The 18,492-nt window shown below is 48.2% G+C and overlaps 1 protein-coding gene across 1 annotated transcript; it reads left to right on the top strand.

Moving 5' to 3' along the window:
- Positions 1–3,645: 3,645 nt before the first annotated feature.
- Positions 3,646–5,979, top strand: LOC123110450 (zealexin A1 synthase). Its single transcript, XM_044530965.1, has 2 exons — positions 3,646–4,620; positions 5,181–5,979. Exons 1-2 carry the CDS (start codon positions 3,724–3,726, stop codon positions 5,805–5,807), a joined length of 1,524 nt encoding a protein of 507 aa, XP_044386900.1. The 5' UTR covers positions 3,646–3,723; the 3' UTR covers positions 5,808–5,979.
- Positions 5,980–18,492: the final 12,513 nt, after the last annotated feature.

The following is an 18,492-nucleotide window of genomic DNA, read 5'->3' as shown; positions in this document are numbered from 1 at the left end:
CACATGGTTCCATCACGATGATGACGTTGACCATGCTTTGGTCTTTCCCACCTCACCTACACCACTTGAGTGGAACGAGAAAGGTAACATAGGTGAAGGTGATGCTCTTGTCCCACTAGTGGACATCCTTGGTATTGATTGCTTGCATGATGTTGATCCACCTATTGGCATGCTTCATTCTAGTTCGACTTCCCCATGCGATGATTTACCCATTTATGATGAGTTTGATGATTGCCACGTGGAGTCTATTAGTTGTGATGCCATGTTACATATGATTTCTTGTGATAATTCTCTTGGTCACATCATGTTTGACAATCCTCTTGACTTGTCATATGCTATGCATGAGATCAACAATATGTCATATTTGCAATCTCATCTTAGTGACTATGCATATGCCATCAACATAAACCCAATTTGCACATATGGCATAGACGACAAGCCCTTGGTTATTGGCATTTGTTTTTCTTGTGATGATATTGATATGCTTCCTTTGCATCATTTATCTCATATGCCATGCCATGACCACCTAGCTTCGGATATGCATTGTTTTGGATGTTCTCCATTTTCTCCATGTGATGTTTCCAATATTGCTCATGAGGATACCCCCATAGTTTCCTCATACATTTTAGGAGATTTTGATTCATCCTATCCATTGCATGATCCCAATACTTGTGTGCACAATCTGCTTCTCATGAATAAACATGCTAATGATGTGCCATATACTTGCATTCTCAATTTGTGTCCCCATCGTGTCATACATACCAACTGTTCTTTCATGATGGATGACATGTTCTTATACCATGCATCAAATTTCTTTGAGCGATGCTTATCTTGTGCTAACTCACACGTGCACATACACATCATGATGGATGATGTGTACATTTACCACGAACACAATTTCTTTGGTTTGTGTCTCTTTTGTGTAGGTACCCATGAATACTTGTCAACCTCGCAATCCCATGAGTTGACAAAATGAGCTCTGGAGAGCAACGATGACTTGGAATTCCATGGAGTGGCTTTCCCACCGCTTTCTTCACGCAAGGACTTTGCGCATTTCTTCTACATGGCTCTCACTTGGTTATGGGTTATTTCCCACTTCTCACTTTATGCCCATATTGCCATGTTCACTTTGCATGATATGCTCATTCCTATGCCTTTGCCATGCATTTGTGACCCATGCTTTGCATTACACATGATGATTGATTCTACTACGTGCATGTGTATTTGCAGGCTTGGTGGAGATATTGCTTGTTATTGCCATATCTACCTATGACCCATGCCTATGATGATACTATGATCTTGCTTTGTGTTCATGCTTGTGATATGTCATGTGCATTGTCTATGCTTATTATTTGCTCACATGACATGATTGCCATGAGTTCCTCTAGTGTGTTGCATCTTTGCTCCACTAGTTTGCACGACTCGATTTCTATGCATTCTCATGTTGCATCCAATTCTTGGATTACTCGCTCCTATCACATGTTTGGTTGCAACCATGTCATTCCTTTACATATGCCATGTCCCATTGATTGCTACATGCTTGCCTTGATTGCCTCACACATGATGAACAATTGCTCTTTCTATTGTGTTGAGTGCCACACGATTTTCACTACACCCTATGCACATTATGCTTGGATTGTCTTGCACTTGCATGTGTTTAGTCATATCATCTTCTTGGGTGTTGTGAATGACTCTTATGCCTACCATAGACCGTTCATTGAGAGTCTTATGCATGCTTGCTATGACATTGAGGTAGATGCTTATTCACTTGTTCCACATATTAGCACCTTTATCTCACCCTTGCATGATTGTTTCCATGATGCTTCTCCATGTGGTCAATTTATGTGCTTACATGCCATGCCACACCCCCTTGTCACACCATATGCTATGCTTGTTGACAACACTTGTTTGGTGAATCACCTCTCGAATGCTTCGTTGTGCTCTAACGCTAACCACATTTGTTTTTCCAAGTGTTTGTTGTACTTGCTGCTTTTGAAGGAATCACAAGACGGTGCGACATCGGAGAGTGACCATTTCGAGGTTGACGATGATGAGTGCTTGGTGGTTGTCAACTCCTACACGGCGACGCCCTCTCTTTCCCATGGTGATGAAGATCACGATCCGTGGACGGATCTCTCCCAAGGGCGGGGAGATGATGCGGAGCATCCCTCGACCATCACCATGGTGTCCATGGAGGTCACACCACCACCGCAAGCACGGAGAGAACCTACGACGAGAGCTCGCGCACGCGCCATTGAGAACGAGATCACTTCTTTCCTCTTCGAACTCCATTCGATTTCACATGTGAACCGGGTCCTACCTCAAACGAAGATATATTGCACTCTCAGGTACCGAGGAGGTGACTGTGTGGAGGCGAGGACGAAGACCCGGACAAACAAGAAGGATAAGGAGAGAAGCGAGAAGAACGAGAGGAGTCGGAGCTCCCTGGACGCCCCGGGTGCCCGGCCCCGCAGCCCCGGGTGCCCGGGCCTCTTCCAGCCGCCGGCCCGGCCCACTCCGGGTGGCCGGCCCATTGGCAACGGGTGCCCGGGCCACCCCCGCTCCGGCCCAGTCCCCCCAGTGGGTGCCCGGGCCACCCCCGCTCCGGCCCAGTCCCCCCACTGGGTGCCCGGGCCATCACCCCCGGGTGCCCGACCCAGCTCTTGGCGCGGCCTCGGCCCTCCCCGGGTGCCCTACCATGTTGGGCCCGGGTGCCCCCCCTCCAGCCGGCTCCCAGGTCGGTCCGGGTGCCCGGCCCTCTACGCCCCGGGTGCCCGGCCACCTCTTGGCGCCCGCCCCTGTCCGGCCCGGGTACCCGGTCCCTCGCACTCCGGGTGCCCGGACCCCTCCACGTGCCTGCGTGCACTTTTGGGATTTGGTCCCTTGTATGCCCCTCTTCCTCTCATTTTGTTCCTAGACTATATAAACACCTCCCCTAGCTCATTTGTAGGATAGCTAAGAATAGACATAAATCATAGAGCTTAGCTCATGTACCTTCCCTTGTGGGATTCCTCTTGAGAGGGAAGACTCCATTGGAGTACAAGACCTCCATTGGAGAAGATCCCTAGGGATTCAAGCCCCCTTGAGGGAAGGATCTACCTAGATCATCAAGCCCCCATCTCCTTCATAGGATTTGGGATGAACTCTACCATGTATCTTGTCTCCTTTTGATTGTTCATGTACCTTGTGGATCTTGTGTGTTTGTTGGTCTAGTGGATGTGTGACTGGACTTGTTCTTGAGTGTTCCTCTTGTTTTCTCTCTTGTGTTCATCTTGTTCTTGGGGATCCCCCTCCAATTCGCGAAAGATCTTCACTTAGGGTTCCACCCTACAACACAGGGCCACTGTGATGGGGCTTTTTTTTTGCTGTGTGCATCATTAATGTCTAGTTGTACATTTTGTCGATGTAAAGGCTGGGTACAATTGATATCTTCACAATATTAATATATTTGCTTTATCGAAGAAAAATGAAATTTAGTGAGGGAGCGAACGTGCGCAGCCGCGCGGCGCGCTCTGCACCATTTGTTTTCGACTCTACTCCATCTATGCCCATCTGTATGTACACGATCCACCACGTGCTCTATCGACCAATTCACGTGCAGCAACCTTTTTCAGCTCGGATCTCTTCACCCTACCAGTAGCAGTATACTGTAATTTTTGCTATATTTATGTGCTAGATGGGGCCTCCTTGCTTTGTTCGTCAGCTGCAGCTCTCTCCATCAAAATGATAGACTTCACGGCGCTAGTCTGCCTCTTCTTCGTCCTCCTCATCCTCAAGCTGGTCACCGGCCGCTACGCATCACCCACCCGCGGGCAGCGACTGCCACCCGGCCCATGGCAGCTGCCGCTCGTGGGCAGCCTGCACCACCTCCTGCTGTCGCGCTCCAGGGGCCTGCCCCACCGGGCCATGCGCGACCTCTCCCGCGCCCACGGCCCGCTCATGCTCCTCCGCCTCGGCGCCGTGCCCACGCTCGTCGTCTCCTCCGCCGAGGCCGCCAGGGAGGTGATGAAGACCCACGACGCCGCCTTCGCCAGCCGCCACCTCAGCGCCACGCTCGACATCATCACCTGCGGCGGCAAGGGCATCCTCTTCTCCCCCTACAACGACCGCTGGCGCGAGCTCCGCAGAGTCTGCGTGCACGAGCTCTTCAGCCAGCGCCGCGTGCTCTCCTTCCGCCCCGTCCGGGAGGACGAGGTCGCGCGCCTCCTGCGCGCCGTCTCCGACGGGTGCCGCGGCGGCCGTGCCGTCAACCTCAGCGAGAAGATGTGCCGCATGACCACCGACTCCGTGGTGCGCGCGGCCATTGGCGAGAGGTGCGACCACCGCGACGAGTTCTTGCACGAGCTCGACGAGGCCGTGCGGCTCACCGGCGGCGTCAACCTCGCCGACCTGTACCCGTCGTCACGGCTCGTGCGCCGTCTCAGCGTAGCCGCGCGGGACATGGTCAAGTGCCAGAGGAACATCTATCGCATCGTGCAGAGCATCATAAGAGTAAGAGAACGCGCCGGCGCGCCGGAGCCAGAGAGAGATGAGGACCTGCTCGGCGTCCTACTCAAGCTGCAGAAGGACGGCGGCCTGCAATTTGAACTCACCACCGAGATGATCACAGCCGTCATTTTGGTAAGATATTATGCTCATTCCTCAACCATCGTTTATACTGTAAGTACGGTTCTGTACTACTTCCTCAAAAGAGATTCCAGCCACTATGAACTATATACGAAACAAAATGAATGAATCTACACTCTAAAATACATCTATATATGTTCGTATATGGTTCATAGTGGAATTCCTACGAAGACTTATATTCATAAACGGGAGGAGTACATCAGTTCATGATCAGTGTGTTAATTAAATATACAGATGGGTTCCTCTAGTATCTCCATTCCAAAATAATTAAAGTTCTAGACTTTTTCCATGTCAAACTAGTTTAAATTTGAAAAGTATATTAACATCTACAACACCAATTAGTCTATTGAGACATTTTATGAAATATATTTCCTTAAGATATGTATTCAGTGTTTTAGATGTTAGCACAATTTTCAATATAGTTGGTCAATTTCAAGCAACTTTGACTTAACACCAACCTAGAACTTTATTCCTTTTGGAACGGAGGAGGTAATTTTTTTATTTAGTTTGACAACACTGATTTGTGTGTAACATCGAAAGATAAGCACCTGCAGGACATTTTTGCTGCTGGGAGCGAGACATCGTCGACGACCTTAGAGTGGGCCATGTCGGAGCTGATGAAAAACCCACGGGTGCTACATAAGGTGCAGTCGAAGGTGAGAGAGGCCTTCAAGGGAAAAGATAAGCTCACCGAGGAAGACATCGTCAAGGTGAGGCTGGGCTATCTCCACCTAGTGATCAAGGAAGCTCTAAGGCTGCACCCGCCGGCGCCATTCCTACTCCCACGAGAGTGTCGCGAGACATGTCGGGTGATGGGCTACGACGTGCCCAAGGGCACCAAGGTGGTCGTGAACGTGTGGGCGATGGGGAGGGACGACATGTACTGGGGTGACGCGGAGGCATTCAGGCCAGAGAGATTCGAAAACAACACCGTCGACTTCAAGGGCGCCGACTTCGAGTTCCTCCCGTTCGGCGCTGGCCGGAGGATGTGCCCCGGCATGTCGCTCGCGATGGCCAACATGGAGCTGGCGCTCGCTAGCCTCCTTTTCCACTTTGACTGGGAGCTGCCCTTTGGCATGAGGCCCAAAGATATGGACATGACGGAGATTTTCGGTATCGCGGTGAGAAGGAGGTCCAAGCTCTGGGTGCACGCAAAATCCCATGTCCCCTGTGGAAATTGATTTGTTTGTTAATGGCTCAATGCATGTAGGGATGGCGCCTTAATTTGGAATTATATGTATTTTCTAGCCAATACATTTGCGTAGCTGCAAGGTGTCATCATCGTCCTTGTACAATTGAATACCCTGTCTAAATCTCAGTTGCTGTTGTATATGTATGTCTCATTTATTTCTTTGTCCAAGAGTTTTAATTGTATCGATGGAGAAACCGAGATAGATGCCAAATGTCCACGATCTCATCCAATTAGGTTGTTGTCAAATGAAAAAGAGTAAATACACCGGAGGTGCCTTAACTTGTTGAGCACGGTCACTTTGATGCCCAAAATTGGTGCTATAACTTGTCCTATGAGGTAAATACGGTGCCTCCGTACGTATCGGGGGTGTACGTCCTACCCACGTGGCTTTGGCCCACATGTCAGTCGATGACAGCTGATGAGGTGCGCGTGAGAACTTTTTTGTAAAAGAAAATATCTGCATATTGTTTTAGTAATAATTACATTAAAAAAGCCAAACACGGATCCCACGTGTTAGTCTATTAGTACCGCAGAAAAACAAACTGCCTCGCTGATGAGCTTCAAAACTGAGACGTCCAGGTTCAAAACTTGCATGCTAGCCACCAGGCAGATGACTATCGTAAGTAGTACAACTGCTAAGCTGGTTTCCTATATAGATCAATTCTACCTATAGTACACCAAAGTGGAGTTCCCCAAAATGGTGCCCGACGTTCCCCTTGGTCGCTCCCGCGGGCGGCCAGGGAGCAAGCCCTAGCCGTCGCCAGAGCCACATGCCGGCGTCCCCTCCCCTCGCCACCGCCGGTAGGAGTCATTGAGCGAAGCCTGAGCGGCTCGGTGGCGGCGGGGCCATCTTCCTCCTCCTGGGCGAGCGGCGCAGGCCGGTCACTTTGGGGGGATTCTGACTCGCGGTCGGTTAGGGCGGCGCGACGAGGCTGCAGGACGGCGCGGCCGCGCTCGGTGCGCGGGCTGGTGTAGGCAGGAGTGGCGCCGCGCAAGGTGGGGCGCAGGCTTAGGGGCGGCCATGCGAGCGACTCGGAGCTCGCGCGCTGCGGCGCGAATCCGCGGCGACGCCGCTCGGTGGCCATTGGCGGGTGCCCGCGGCGTCCTACTGTCGTGCGGAACGTGGGGTGCATCGGTGCTCGAGGGAGGATGGCCTTGGCTATCCTGTAGGCGCGGCGCAACGGATCTGGCATCTTCCGTTATCCGGCAGGCGCGTGGTGGCGCGCATGGCGTGCGTTGCCGCGTCTAGTTCATGGCTGCGACTGTGAACCGTGGTGGTTCTCCGTCTCAGGCGGTGCTTGGCGCTCACTAGTACAGAACCGACCTTTAGTGCCGGTTCGTCACGGGCTTTAGTGCCGGTTCGCCAACCGGCACTAAAAAGTGGGGACTAAAGGTCCCCTCCCTTTAGTACCGGTTCGTCACGAACCGGCGCTAAAGTGCCACCACGTGGCACGAGCCAGGCCCGTTTGCGTGTAGGGCATTAGTACTGGTTGGTAACACCAACCGGTACTAAATGTTTGGGTGTTTTTTTTAATTTTTCTTTAATTTTGTGTTTTCAATTTAATTTAGTGATTGTTTTACATTATAATGAGTTGTTAAATCATTAGGTGAAAGTACCGCGGATTAGTTTCGACTGGATGCATTTATTGGATATCTCTAGCTAGCTACTAACTAGCTAGCTAAGTGATCAAGTATATGCCATATCCATATTATACTTGATCAACTATACAGATATGGCATATACTTGATCACTTAGGTAACGTAGGAAAAATATCATCACCAGCACTACTAGCTTAAAGAAGAAACATTCACTTGTACCAAAAGCAAAAATATCATCGAGTTCAACATGCATGATTGTCATGATATTATAAGCGTTCATATATAACACCACAAAAGCAAATCACTTAAGTTCAGAACAAAGAACACGGACATCGAGTACTAATTAAGAGCAGCATGAAGAACTAGCTAAATCACTCCTGCTAGCTACTCTCTCTCTGGTAAAATGGCATAGAACATGTATAGCTCTCCTGATTGATCATACTGGAGCATGCAGATGAACCTGTCTCCTAATCGTGGGCTGCGCTTCTCATTGCTACCCCCTAGTATTTCTCTGCGATCATTAACAATTTTCCTCCAATCTTTCACTATTAAGCATTCATCGCTTTTAGAAATCCTGAATGCATTCATGTGCAATGCAAGATATCTTGGCCGTAAGCTAACAATTGACATCTGACCTTTAGTCTCGATACCCTGAGGCACAACTGTCATCGGGAGTCCCTGTTGAAGAAGATCGCATAGTACTTAATTAATATACTTAGCAATGAAAGTTTAGCAAAAAAATTATGTATGCAAAATATGCACTGAGGACAAATAGTAAATATCTTACCATCATTCCTAAATAGATGTGACCGTAGTTCAATACCATCACTATTGGTCGCACGTTTTGAGTACTAACATTTCTAAGTGCAGGAAGAAAATTTGTCTTGACAGTATGAAGATCCTCAAGCCATGAAACATAATGACTTATCTCCTCGTAGTTTAGTTCAGCTCCGGGACAGTAGTAGGTCCTGTCTACCAAGCGCCGGACATGTTTGGTTGAATGGAAATAAGCTGTCAATAGAAATTAGTTGTCAATTATTTTTGAATAAGCAATATCAAAGACAAAAATATAGTTGAGAAGAACTCACATAATGGTAGAACTGGAGGCGTCTGCACATCGACCCATATGTCTCTATTACCTTCAATATCATCTTCCGGACGAATATCAAAGGTGATAACCATACCAGGCTCAAATGCATAAGGCTTGCGTAGTGCTTGCCAAGTTTTGCATTCAAAATAGGTGTACATGTGTGCATTGTATACTTTGACGTTGAAATTATAACCATCATGCTCAGTTTTCAGGTAAGCTCTCTTTACCTCCATAGTTTCCATATCTTTAAAACCTATCTTATCCAAGACAAAAATTCTTGCATGGCAGGGGATACGCTAGTAGAATAGTGAAAATAAAAAATTATAAGTCAGGCAAATGAAACATATATAAGTCTGCTTAATTATGAAAACAGACTTGTCGTTGTGACTTACTGTATCGAATTCGAAGGTCTCATCCAACTTGATGCTGAATCGCTTACCATCAACAAGGAAATTTCTGTCGCACTGGCCGCGATGGTCTTCACAGTATTCGCACATAATGAAATTTTTTCCGTCGTCAGACGACATTTCCTATGTTCATATTAGGCAAAACATTAAACACTTACTAATTCAATTAATTCAACTACTTCTATTAATTCAACTAAGCATTTACTAAAAATAAACTAGTTATATTAATTCAATTAGTTCAACTAAGTATTTACTAAAAATAAACTAGTTCTATATATTAATTCAACTAGTTCAACTAAACATTTACTAAAAATAAACTAGTTATATTAATTCAACTAGTTCAACTAAGCATTTACTAAAAATAAACTAGTTCTATATATTAATTTAGCTAGTTCAACTAAGCATTTACTAAAAATAAACTAGTTATATTAATTCAACTAGTTAAACTAAGCATTTACTAAAAATAAACTAGTTATATATATATATATATTAATTAATTCAACTAGTTCAACTAAGCATTTACTAAAGAAAACTAGTTCTATATATTAGTTCAACTAGTTCAACTAAGCATTTACTAAAAATAAACTAGTTATTATATTAATTAATTCAACTAGTTCAGCTAAGCATTTACTAAAAATAAACTAGTTATATATATTAATTAATTCAACTAGTTCAACTAAGCATTTACTAAAAAAAACTAGTTCTATATATTAATTCAACTAGTTCGACTAAGCATTTACTAAAAATAAACTAGTTATTATATTAATTAATTCAACTAGTTCAACTAAGCATTTACTACAAATAAACTAGTTATATTAATTCATTTAGTTCAAACTAAGCATTTACTAAAAATAAACTAGTTTGATCTATATATTAATTCAACTAGTTCAACTAAACATTAACATATTTCTAATTCATCTAACATAACATTTCTAACATTCTAAAAATAAATTAACTATATAGATATAGTTCTAATTCATCTAAACATTAGAAAACAGAAAATAAGTAAAAAAATATGTGCGTCTGTGTAGTGTGTGTATATGTGTGTACGTACATGTGTAGTGTACGTGTTGTGTGTGTGTGTGTATGTGTGTGTGTGTGGTGTGTGTAGTGTGTGTGTGTGTATGTGTGTATGCGTGTGTGTGTGTATGGACGGGCCGGGCGCGTACGGGCGACGGGGGCGGCGACGACGGGCGGCGGGGGCCGGGGGCGGCGACGAGACGAACGGCGGCGGCCGGGGACGGCAACGAGACGGGCTGGTGGCGACCGGGGACTGCGACGATTGAGACAGGCGCGGCGGGGGCGGCGACGACGATGGGCGGCGGGGGCGCGTGGCGACGACGACGATGGGCGGCGGGGGCGGCGAGGGCGACGGCATGGCGGCGCGGTGTCGTCGTTGTCGGAGATAGATCGAGACTCTCACGCGAGAAGTGGAACGAGAAGTGGCGACGATAACTAGATAACTAAATTTTCGTAAGTGTAGCATATATAAGGGGGGAAAGGCCAATTTTGGCCAGCCCAAGCGGCGGGAAACGAGGACCTTTAGTACCGGTTGGTGGCTCCAACCGGTAGTAAAGGGAAACACATTAGTACCGGTTGGAGCCACCAACCGGTACTAATATCCGTGCGCTGCCACCCGCAGTGCGCTACGTTTAGTCCCACCTCGCCGAGCGAAGGGCAGCCGCACTGGTTTATAAACCCAGCCGCGGCTGCCCTTTCGAACTCCTCTATTTAACAGGCTTCTGGGCCTAACTAGGACGCGCTGCCCTGTGAGCCTGCTGGCCATACTGGGCATGTATTTGCACACCCAAGGTCTGGCAGGCCCACAGGGCAGCGCCCCAATATTTTTTTATAATTTTTTTCTTTTCTGCATTATTTATTTTTTCTATTTATTTTTGAGTAATTTTTTATATAGTTATTTTTTTTCTGCTTTATTTTTTTCATCTATTTATTTTTGAGTAGTTTTTTTGCCGTATTTAGTTTCTTTGTGAATATTTTTGTTTATATAATTTTTTTTCTTTTCTGCATTATTTATTTTCTTCTATTTATTTTTGAGTAATTTTTTATATAGTTATTTCTTTTCTGCTTTATTTTTTTTCTTCTATTTATTTCTGAGTAGTTTTTTTGCCGTATTTAGTTTCTTTGCGAATATTTTTGCTTTATATAACTTTTTTCTTTTCTGCATTATTTATTTTCTTCTATTTATTTCTGAGTAATTTTTTATATAGTTATTTCTTTTCGGCTTTATTTTTTCTTCTATTTATTTCTAAGTAGTTTTTTTGCCGTATTTCGTTTCTTTGTGAATATTTTTGCTTTATATATTTTTTTTCTTTTCTGCATTATTTATTTTCTTCTATTTATTTTTAAGTAATTTTTTTATATAGTTATTTTTTTCTGCTTCTTCTTCTTCCTCCTCCTTCTTCTTCCTCTTCTCCTTCTTCTCCTTCTTCTTCCTCTTCTTCTTCTTCTTCTTCTTCCTCTTCTTCTTCTTCTTCTTCTTCTTCTTCTTCTTCTTCTTCTTCTCCTCCTCCTCCTCCTCTTTTTCCTCTTCCTCTTCTTCTTCTTCTTCTTCGTCTTCTCATATTAGGTCCATTTTCTACTAGCTGCTGGAAGGTGGAGCCGGTGGATGTCGACCATGGGAATTATGTTCTGCGCAGTGCTTCGGATCTACTCGGATTCGGAGGTGTGGAGGAGCTTCGGGCGGAAGCCTAGCACTGAACTTGGGTTGGTGCCGGCAACAGCGGCGCCATGGCCATGGTGTTGTTCCACTTCTTGAATGTGTTATCGTGGTGCTCCATTGAATGACTCTCCGGGAGAAATCCCTAGCTTCCGATGGTCGAAGCGGGCGATGACGACGGCTACGTCGTTTCCTTCTTTGAGGCATCGTCTTGGAGAGTCAGTATGTTGCAGTTTGCACGGATCTCTTCGTCGTTGGGGACAGCAGACATCGGGGCGGCCGCTCCGGATGGTTTTTGATTGTGCGTCGAGATGGCGATCTCGGGAACAACGTGAGTGGCAGCTCTATGAGGTGGGGCTCTATCTCGACATTGGTTGGGTGGCATCCTTGTCCCGCTTGGCCGGTAAGGGTGTCGGCTCGGTCGATGCGCCCCAGAGGGGACAGTCTGACTTTACGTCGGGGCGGCGACCCCGGATGTGGTGCGATGTTCGTGGTCTGCGAGCGGTTGCCCTGAGCAGCGTGAGCTGTGGGCAACTGGGTTGTTTGGCGTTGCTGCTCGAGTGGAGCGGTGCTATATCGGGGCGGCGGCCCGGAAGGTGGTGCCGGTTGATTGCGCTGGGCGCGATTGAGTGGATGTCGGGGCGGCGGCCCCGAGTGAATATCTGTGGCGACTAGACTTTTGTGGCAACGATGATGGTGGGAGCGATGTCGGCGACACGGCAATGGTTGCGGTAGTCGGCTCTTCTTCGACGTGTCCATGATTTTGCCTCGGTTTGCTTGTTGTTGTGGAGTCGAAGCTGCGGCGGCGGGGCCTGTGGTGTACGATGACTGGCTGCAGGTGGCCCGTTTGGCGATCTCCCGTGGTGCCAGTCGTGCCTGGTTTTGTTCTTCTGAGCTCTCCGTCAGAGTCGGAGCTGCGTTGTTTAGCCGCAGGTCGACTTGTCATCTATAAGGGTGGGCTTTGCCCTGTGTGTTCAGTCTATGGAGTGGGTTTGGCCCTTGTTGTTTCTGTTTTTGACCGGTTTTCCATAATTAACTGGGCAATTCTCTTCCGCTTAATTAATAGATGAGGCAGTCTTTGTCTCATTTTCAATTTTTTCTCTACGTATCGCCTGTAAAAAAGAGAAATTTTTTGACTGGCGCTCTGCAATTTCCTTTTATGTTATTTACCTTTTTTTCAATTTACTACTATTTAGTCATATATAAATACAATAATTATCAATATTTGATTATTGTCTATTTTAATTTTTTATTCTATTTTCATTATTATGTGGGTAGAATAGGTAAACATGAACATTTTCTAAAATTTATGTGAATTTAAACAGTTCAACATATATTATAAAATACTGTAAATGTGTTAAAACATGTTAAACATGTTTGTAGAAACTTTAAATTCCGTAAATGTGTTAAAACATGTTAAACATGTTTGTAGAAATATAAAAATAAATTTATACAATAAATTTTAATACATGTTGAATATTTTTTTAAATATATGTTGTCAATTTTTTGAATGCATGACATACTTTTTTAAAAACACGTTTGCAATTCTTAATACAGCTGAGACTTTTCCAAAAATATGTTGAACACTTTTCAAATGCACTAACACTTTATTTAAGTTTATGGCAGTTCTAGTATTTTCTTACATTTATTTCTTAACAGGAAAATAATATGGAAAATAAACATGAAATTGGAAAAAGTGAATAAAAAGAAACCTTGTGTGAGCCCATAATAGCGTCAAAACACTTGGACAGATAAATACTAATGCGACATCTACAAGTCTAGCTCAAAAAATGTTTACATAAGCTCAGGCTGACCTGGTGGTCACTTTGGGCGGGCTGTACACCGAGGTCCCAGGTTCAAAACACTTGTTCGTGTCCCCCCCCCTCTCTCTCTCTCTCGTTTATCAATCATACTAACCAGTGCGACCCATGTTTCTAATTTGAGGTGTTTCTTACATAATAAAAAAGGGAGGGTTGGCGACTCGGGGGCGACCTAGCTCACCCCGCCGCCACCCCCTCTTCCTCCCTCCCTTCCCCGCGCCGCCGTCGGAGGACGCCGGCAGGCAAAGCCCGCACGGTTGACGGCGGCGGCGGGGGCCCTGCCGCGCGGCGTCCCGACGGTCTGGGGGTGGCAGACCTCGTCTCGTCGCGCCCCTTGTCTCCCGCTGTTCTGCCCCCTCCGCGCGATGGCTCTGGCCTGAGTCGTCGTGGCGGCCCTGCTGGCCAGTCCCTACTGCCTGCGCTGGCTAGTGCGGGTTCGTGGCGGATCTGGTCGGCGTCTCATGGCGTTCCTCTCCCAGATCCGGTCGGTGGGGGCTGGGGGACGAGGTGGGGTCGGCTGGTGGCTTCGCTCGGAGCTTCTCGTTGGCTGCGGGCGGAAGGTGGTGTTAGAGTTGTGTTGAATATTATTGTACAAGTTAAGTTACAGTTGAATTTGGAGTCGTACGGTGTGTAGACAGGATATGGAGTCGTGTCCAAGTAGGACATTTGTATCCTATGCCTCTCATATATAGCGAGGATAGACACACGATGTAACATATGCCAACATAATAACACAGGCACGCGGGGGGTGCCGGCGGCGTGTGCCGGCGCCCGAGCAGCCGGGGTGCGGTATTGTAGCGGTGTCATGGGGAGGAGCGCCCGTAGTCATGTCCCGGAGATGTAGCCATATTGATCAACCTCTTTAACATATCTTGCTGTCGTTGCTTGTGTGGCTGCTTGGTCCTCGGTAGATCAACGGTGTCCTCGGATTTATTGTAACAGGTGAGGCGCCGGGGCGGTGGCCCCGGTCCGAGCTCCAGACGCGACCTGGACGTGGACGGCGTGCGCGGACGGTGTGCGTGCTCGTGGCGGCTCCGGATGCACGCGTGGAGCGCGGACCGGCGGTCGGTGCGGCGGCAGCTGGCGCGGCGCCTGGCTGGGTGTGGCGGGCGTGACGTCCTCGGGGTGTGAGGTGTGCTGCGGGTGGAGGGTTTGCTCCTGCTCAGCTGGTTCGCTCGAGCAGCTCAATCTGGATCTGGCGCGTTGGTGCTCCGTTCTGGTTGCTGCTCCTTGCGATGCAATAGTGGTTGCTACGGTGGTGGTGGTCGCCGCAGTGCTGCGGTGGTGGTTGGCGGCTACGGCCAGGGGGCGGTGCGTGTCTGGTCGCGGTGGATCATGGGATCCCGTGGTCAGAGTAAGATCGGCCTCGGCAGGGGTGGTGACTGGTTGGCGGCGGTCGGTGGTGGCGGGCGGTCGGCACATCTTCAGGAGAAATCCTTGCTCCGGTCTCCACCGGAGCCGGGGACGATGGGGCCCGCGGGTGCCACGATCTTTCTTTGAAGCTTCGTCGTGGAGGTGCGCTCCTCCTCCCCACGGCTTTGGCTCCGGAGGGAAACTTCAGATCCGCTGGATCGGGCGATGGAGGCGTCTTCGCGTCTTTCTCCTCTTTGGGGGCATCGTCTCAGAGCAGGCTACGACTGGGAGACTGGTGGATGACGGCATCTTCGCCGCGCGGTTTGCTGAGGCGGGGCGCTGGTTTCAGTTTGGCAATGATGATGGCATCGAGTGGAGCTTGGGTCACGGCGTGGTCTTCGGTAGTCGATTCTTCCCGGCGTGTCGGAGGTGCTCTTCCGTGGTTGCTGGTTGCTTTGAAGTCGGAGCTGCGTTGGAGCGAGTCTAGGTGGTGACGGTGACAGGCATTCGGTGGTCGTTTGTGGTGGGTACGGTCGGCACAAGTCCTGCATATTTCCCTTGCGTTGTTCGGCGTCAAAGTCGGAGCTGTCCGTTGCTTGCGCGTGTGGCCATCTGTTGGCATGTGCCGTCGTGGCTTTTGTTGCATGTCGGTGGCCAGGTTGGCCGGTGGTCTCACGTCGTGTGGGCTGTGTTGTGTCGATTTTAGCCCTGTTTTTCGTCAATTAACCGGACAATTCTCTTCTTCTTAATCAATGAAAATGGCAAGTCTTTTGCCTCGTTTCAAAAAAAGGAGGGTTTCCTGTAAAAAGAATCCTCATACGCGGGCCACCCACCGACATGTGGGACATGGCCACTTTGGCATGTCATGTAGGTAGGGCATACACCTGAATACATACAGAGGCATCGTATTTACATCATCGGACAAGTTATAGCATCCGTTTTGTGTATTTTATGACTTTAGACACCAAACTGACCGCACAAGACAAGGTAAGGCACCAATGATGGAGGGATGCGTGCTCGGGTGCATGTGACACCCTATCTCCCACGCGCAACAGTATTCACCAGCAAGAAAGCTTCTTTGCCACACAAGTTTTTATCTCGTTGTTGATGATTTATATAGCGTAGATATGCGGTATCTACTATAGCAATAATCATGGAAGGATAAATTATGTGAATGTGCATGTATTCAAATGAACGTGCCCACATCGTTTAGTTCCAATTATGCACTTCCCTTTCACTGTTCTTTGGAGGTGGATCAGCTTACCTCCCTATGGTAAGAAGGTCGTAACTGGAACAATCTAAAAATCGAGGAACATTGTCATCCCTGGCCATCAGATTGCATTGATCTAGCATTGTGTGACTGTCCTTGCTAATCTCTTAGGCTGCTGCTCTGCATAACCATTTGGGCCTGTTATGGTTGATTGGCCCAGGATTGTGCATCAAGCCGGTACGTAGGCTTCTTTTTTTTAAGAAATGGAGGAAGACCCCCGGCCTCTGCATCTGGACGATGTGTGCAGCCATTTTATTAATTTTTCACACAAGACCTTATAAAGTAATACACCAGTAAGACTAAAGCCACCGTCTAGGCAACATCTGTTGCTACTCCTATCCAATTGATGAAGGGATGCTGATAGTCTGGGCCTATACCAAACAGACCTTGCAGCCAAACCTACCATCTAAGACCTGAGGTCCCATCCAGGATGCCTGCTGGGTATGGGGCACCCACGGTCCGACGCACTCCTCAACCAGGACGCCTGCCGGGTAAGATGTTGTCGCTGCCACCTGCCACCAATCCATCTTCAAAACTATACTGCTGCATCTACCTTGCCTGGTCTAGCTGCCGTCGACGCCACCACGACACCAGACCGCATCACCCTCCTGTGCGAGTCCATCTCTGCACATCAGACGCCGAGTCACCACAGCGCCATGCCACCGAGATCCGCCGCCATGAATGAGTGAGACGAAGCACCGCTCCACCAAAGAATCCGTCCTCTGGTCCCTCGATCATGTGTGTACCTCCAAGAATGACGCCCCAAAAGGGGGAACGACACTAGAGCGCCGCCGTCATCCGATCATATCTAGGGTTTCCCCCGGAGGTAGCAGAGAGTGGCCTTGAACTTCTCCACGGCGATGCCTTCAAGAAGGGAACGAGGCAGATAGCGCCACCACCGCCGGCCTTGGCAATAGCCGAAAGCATGTTTTCACCTAGATCTGTTCGAATGAATCCACCTCCCATGCACAACCGCCGCCACCACCAGGGTAAGCACTCACCGCCGCCGGCACCTTCGAGATGCCCGGAGGCTGCAAGACTCGCCGCCACCATGCCTGGGCCGCTGGCCATCGCTGCCAACACCAACCCCACCATCCACCAGATCTGGGCAGGGATCCCAGATCCATCTCCCCCCACCCACCACCATGGAGGGGAGAAGGCGACACCAGCTAGGGATGCCGGGAGGGGAAGAAGGAGCCAAGGCAGGGCCAGCCCGATGCCCGGCACCACCAGGCAGATGGGAACGCCCCGTGGAGTCCCCAACCGCGTGCGGGAGAGAGCCTCCCGCTGCCGCCAACGCCACACAGCCTTTGGCCAGCGACTCCCTAGTCGGCGGCGAGGGAGGGGGATGAGGCGAAGGGGGCGACGGGGTCGACGCAAGGGTTCCCCCGGGGGGCGCCTGCGGGAGCGCCTCGGGGAGGGGTGGGGAAAGTATGTAGAACATTCTGAAAGAACATGCGGTGCCCCCATGTGGTTTTGGCAATTGATGACAATCTCTATGGACTAATGGTTGCCTTGGGTTATATTTGAAGGGTTTGTCCATAGGCTTTTCTTGGAGTCCATTTGTTGGTCCCAAGGAGAGTTTGTGATGACCACGGTGCTATTAAGGAATTATCCAAAGATCGGTCATGTGAGTGTTGAGCTTATTGCAAGCATGTCTTGAAGAAGAAGATTGTGTGATCATTCATGTCTACCTTCAAGACATCATCCAAATGAAGAGAGTTGCAAAGATTCAAGGTTGATCAAGACTAAGTCAAGAGTGAATCAAGTTGATCAACTCACAAAACGTAGAAGATGTATCGAGAGGGATCACGTGATCCCATGGTATGGTAAGCATTGTCCATTGCACTTTGTGTACTAACCCATGGTCTATGTGAGAGTTCTATGTGGGGTTAGGTACGTATCCATGGGCTTGCGTCAAGAGGAAGATATCATACAACCCATGGAAAGGATGACATCACGTGGTGAACGTCATCAAGATTGCCGTGTGCAAGTTCAAGTGGAGCATCATGAAGAGATCAAGTGCTTGAATCTTGCCATCCATTGTGGTGTTAATGGACTTGTGAAGATGTGCCGAAGAGTGGCTCACCCATAGTGAACTATGGGGGAGCAATCATCTAGTCTTCATCGAGCCAACGCAATCAAGAAAGGTGGTCCAACTTGAGGGAGTCAAGATCGTCATCATCTAGCTTAAGTGGACCATGTGCAAGGCAAAGGTTTGCCCTTGATAGGTTTTCTATTTTACCGGTCTTGTGGTGGTAGTTGGGAGACCGGGTTATAGGATCGTTTGCCGTACTATCAAGGGGGGCTCTCAAGTTGGTAGCTTGATCGTATCATTAGTAGAGAGCTCAAACCATTGCATCCTTGCATCATGTTTATTGGTTCTTGTAGTGTTCTCTTTGTGAGTCTTAGAGCTTATGGTCATCTTGATGACAAGCTTGAGTTCATCGAAAACGGA

Source organism: Triticum aestivum, chromosome 5B, assembly GCF_018294505.1.
Source record: "Triticum aestivum cultivar Chinese Spring chromosome 5B, IWGSC CS RefSeq v2.1, whole genome shotgun sequence".
In the NCBI taxonomy this organism is placed as follows: domain Eukaryota; kingdom Viridiplantae; phylum Streptophyta; class Magnoliopsida; order Poales; family Poaceae; genus Triticum; species Triticum aestivum.
This window is presented reverse-complemented; position numbering and strand designations above follow the sequence as displayed.

Bases quoted from the DNA above. Each gene is read 5' to 3' on its own strand.
- LOC123110450 (XM_044530965.1), top strand. From the start codon at position 3,724: ATGATAGACTTCACGGCGCTAGTCTGCCTCTTCTTCGTCCTCCTCATC. The intron at 4,621-5,180 runs GTAAGATATTAT...AAGCACCTGCAG, and splicing joins TGATCACAGCCGTCATTTTG to GACATTTTTGCTGCTGGGAG.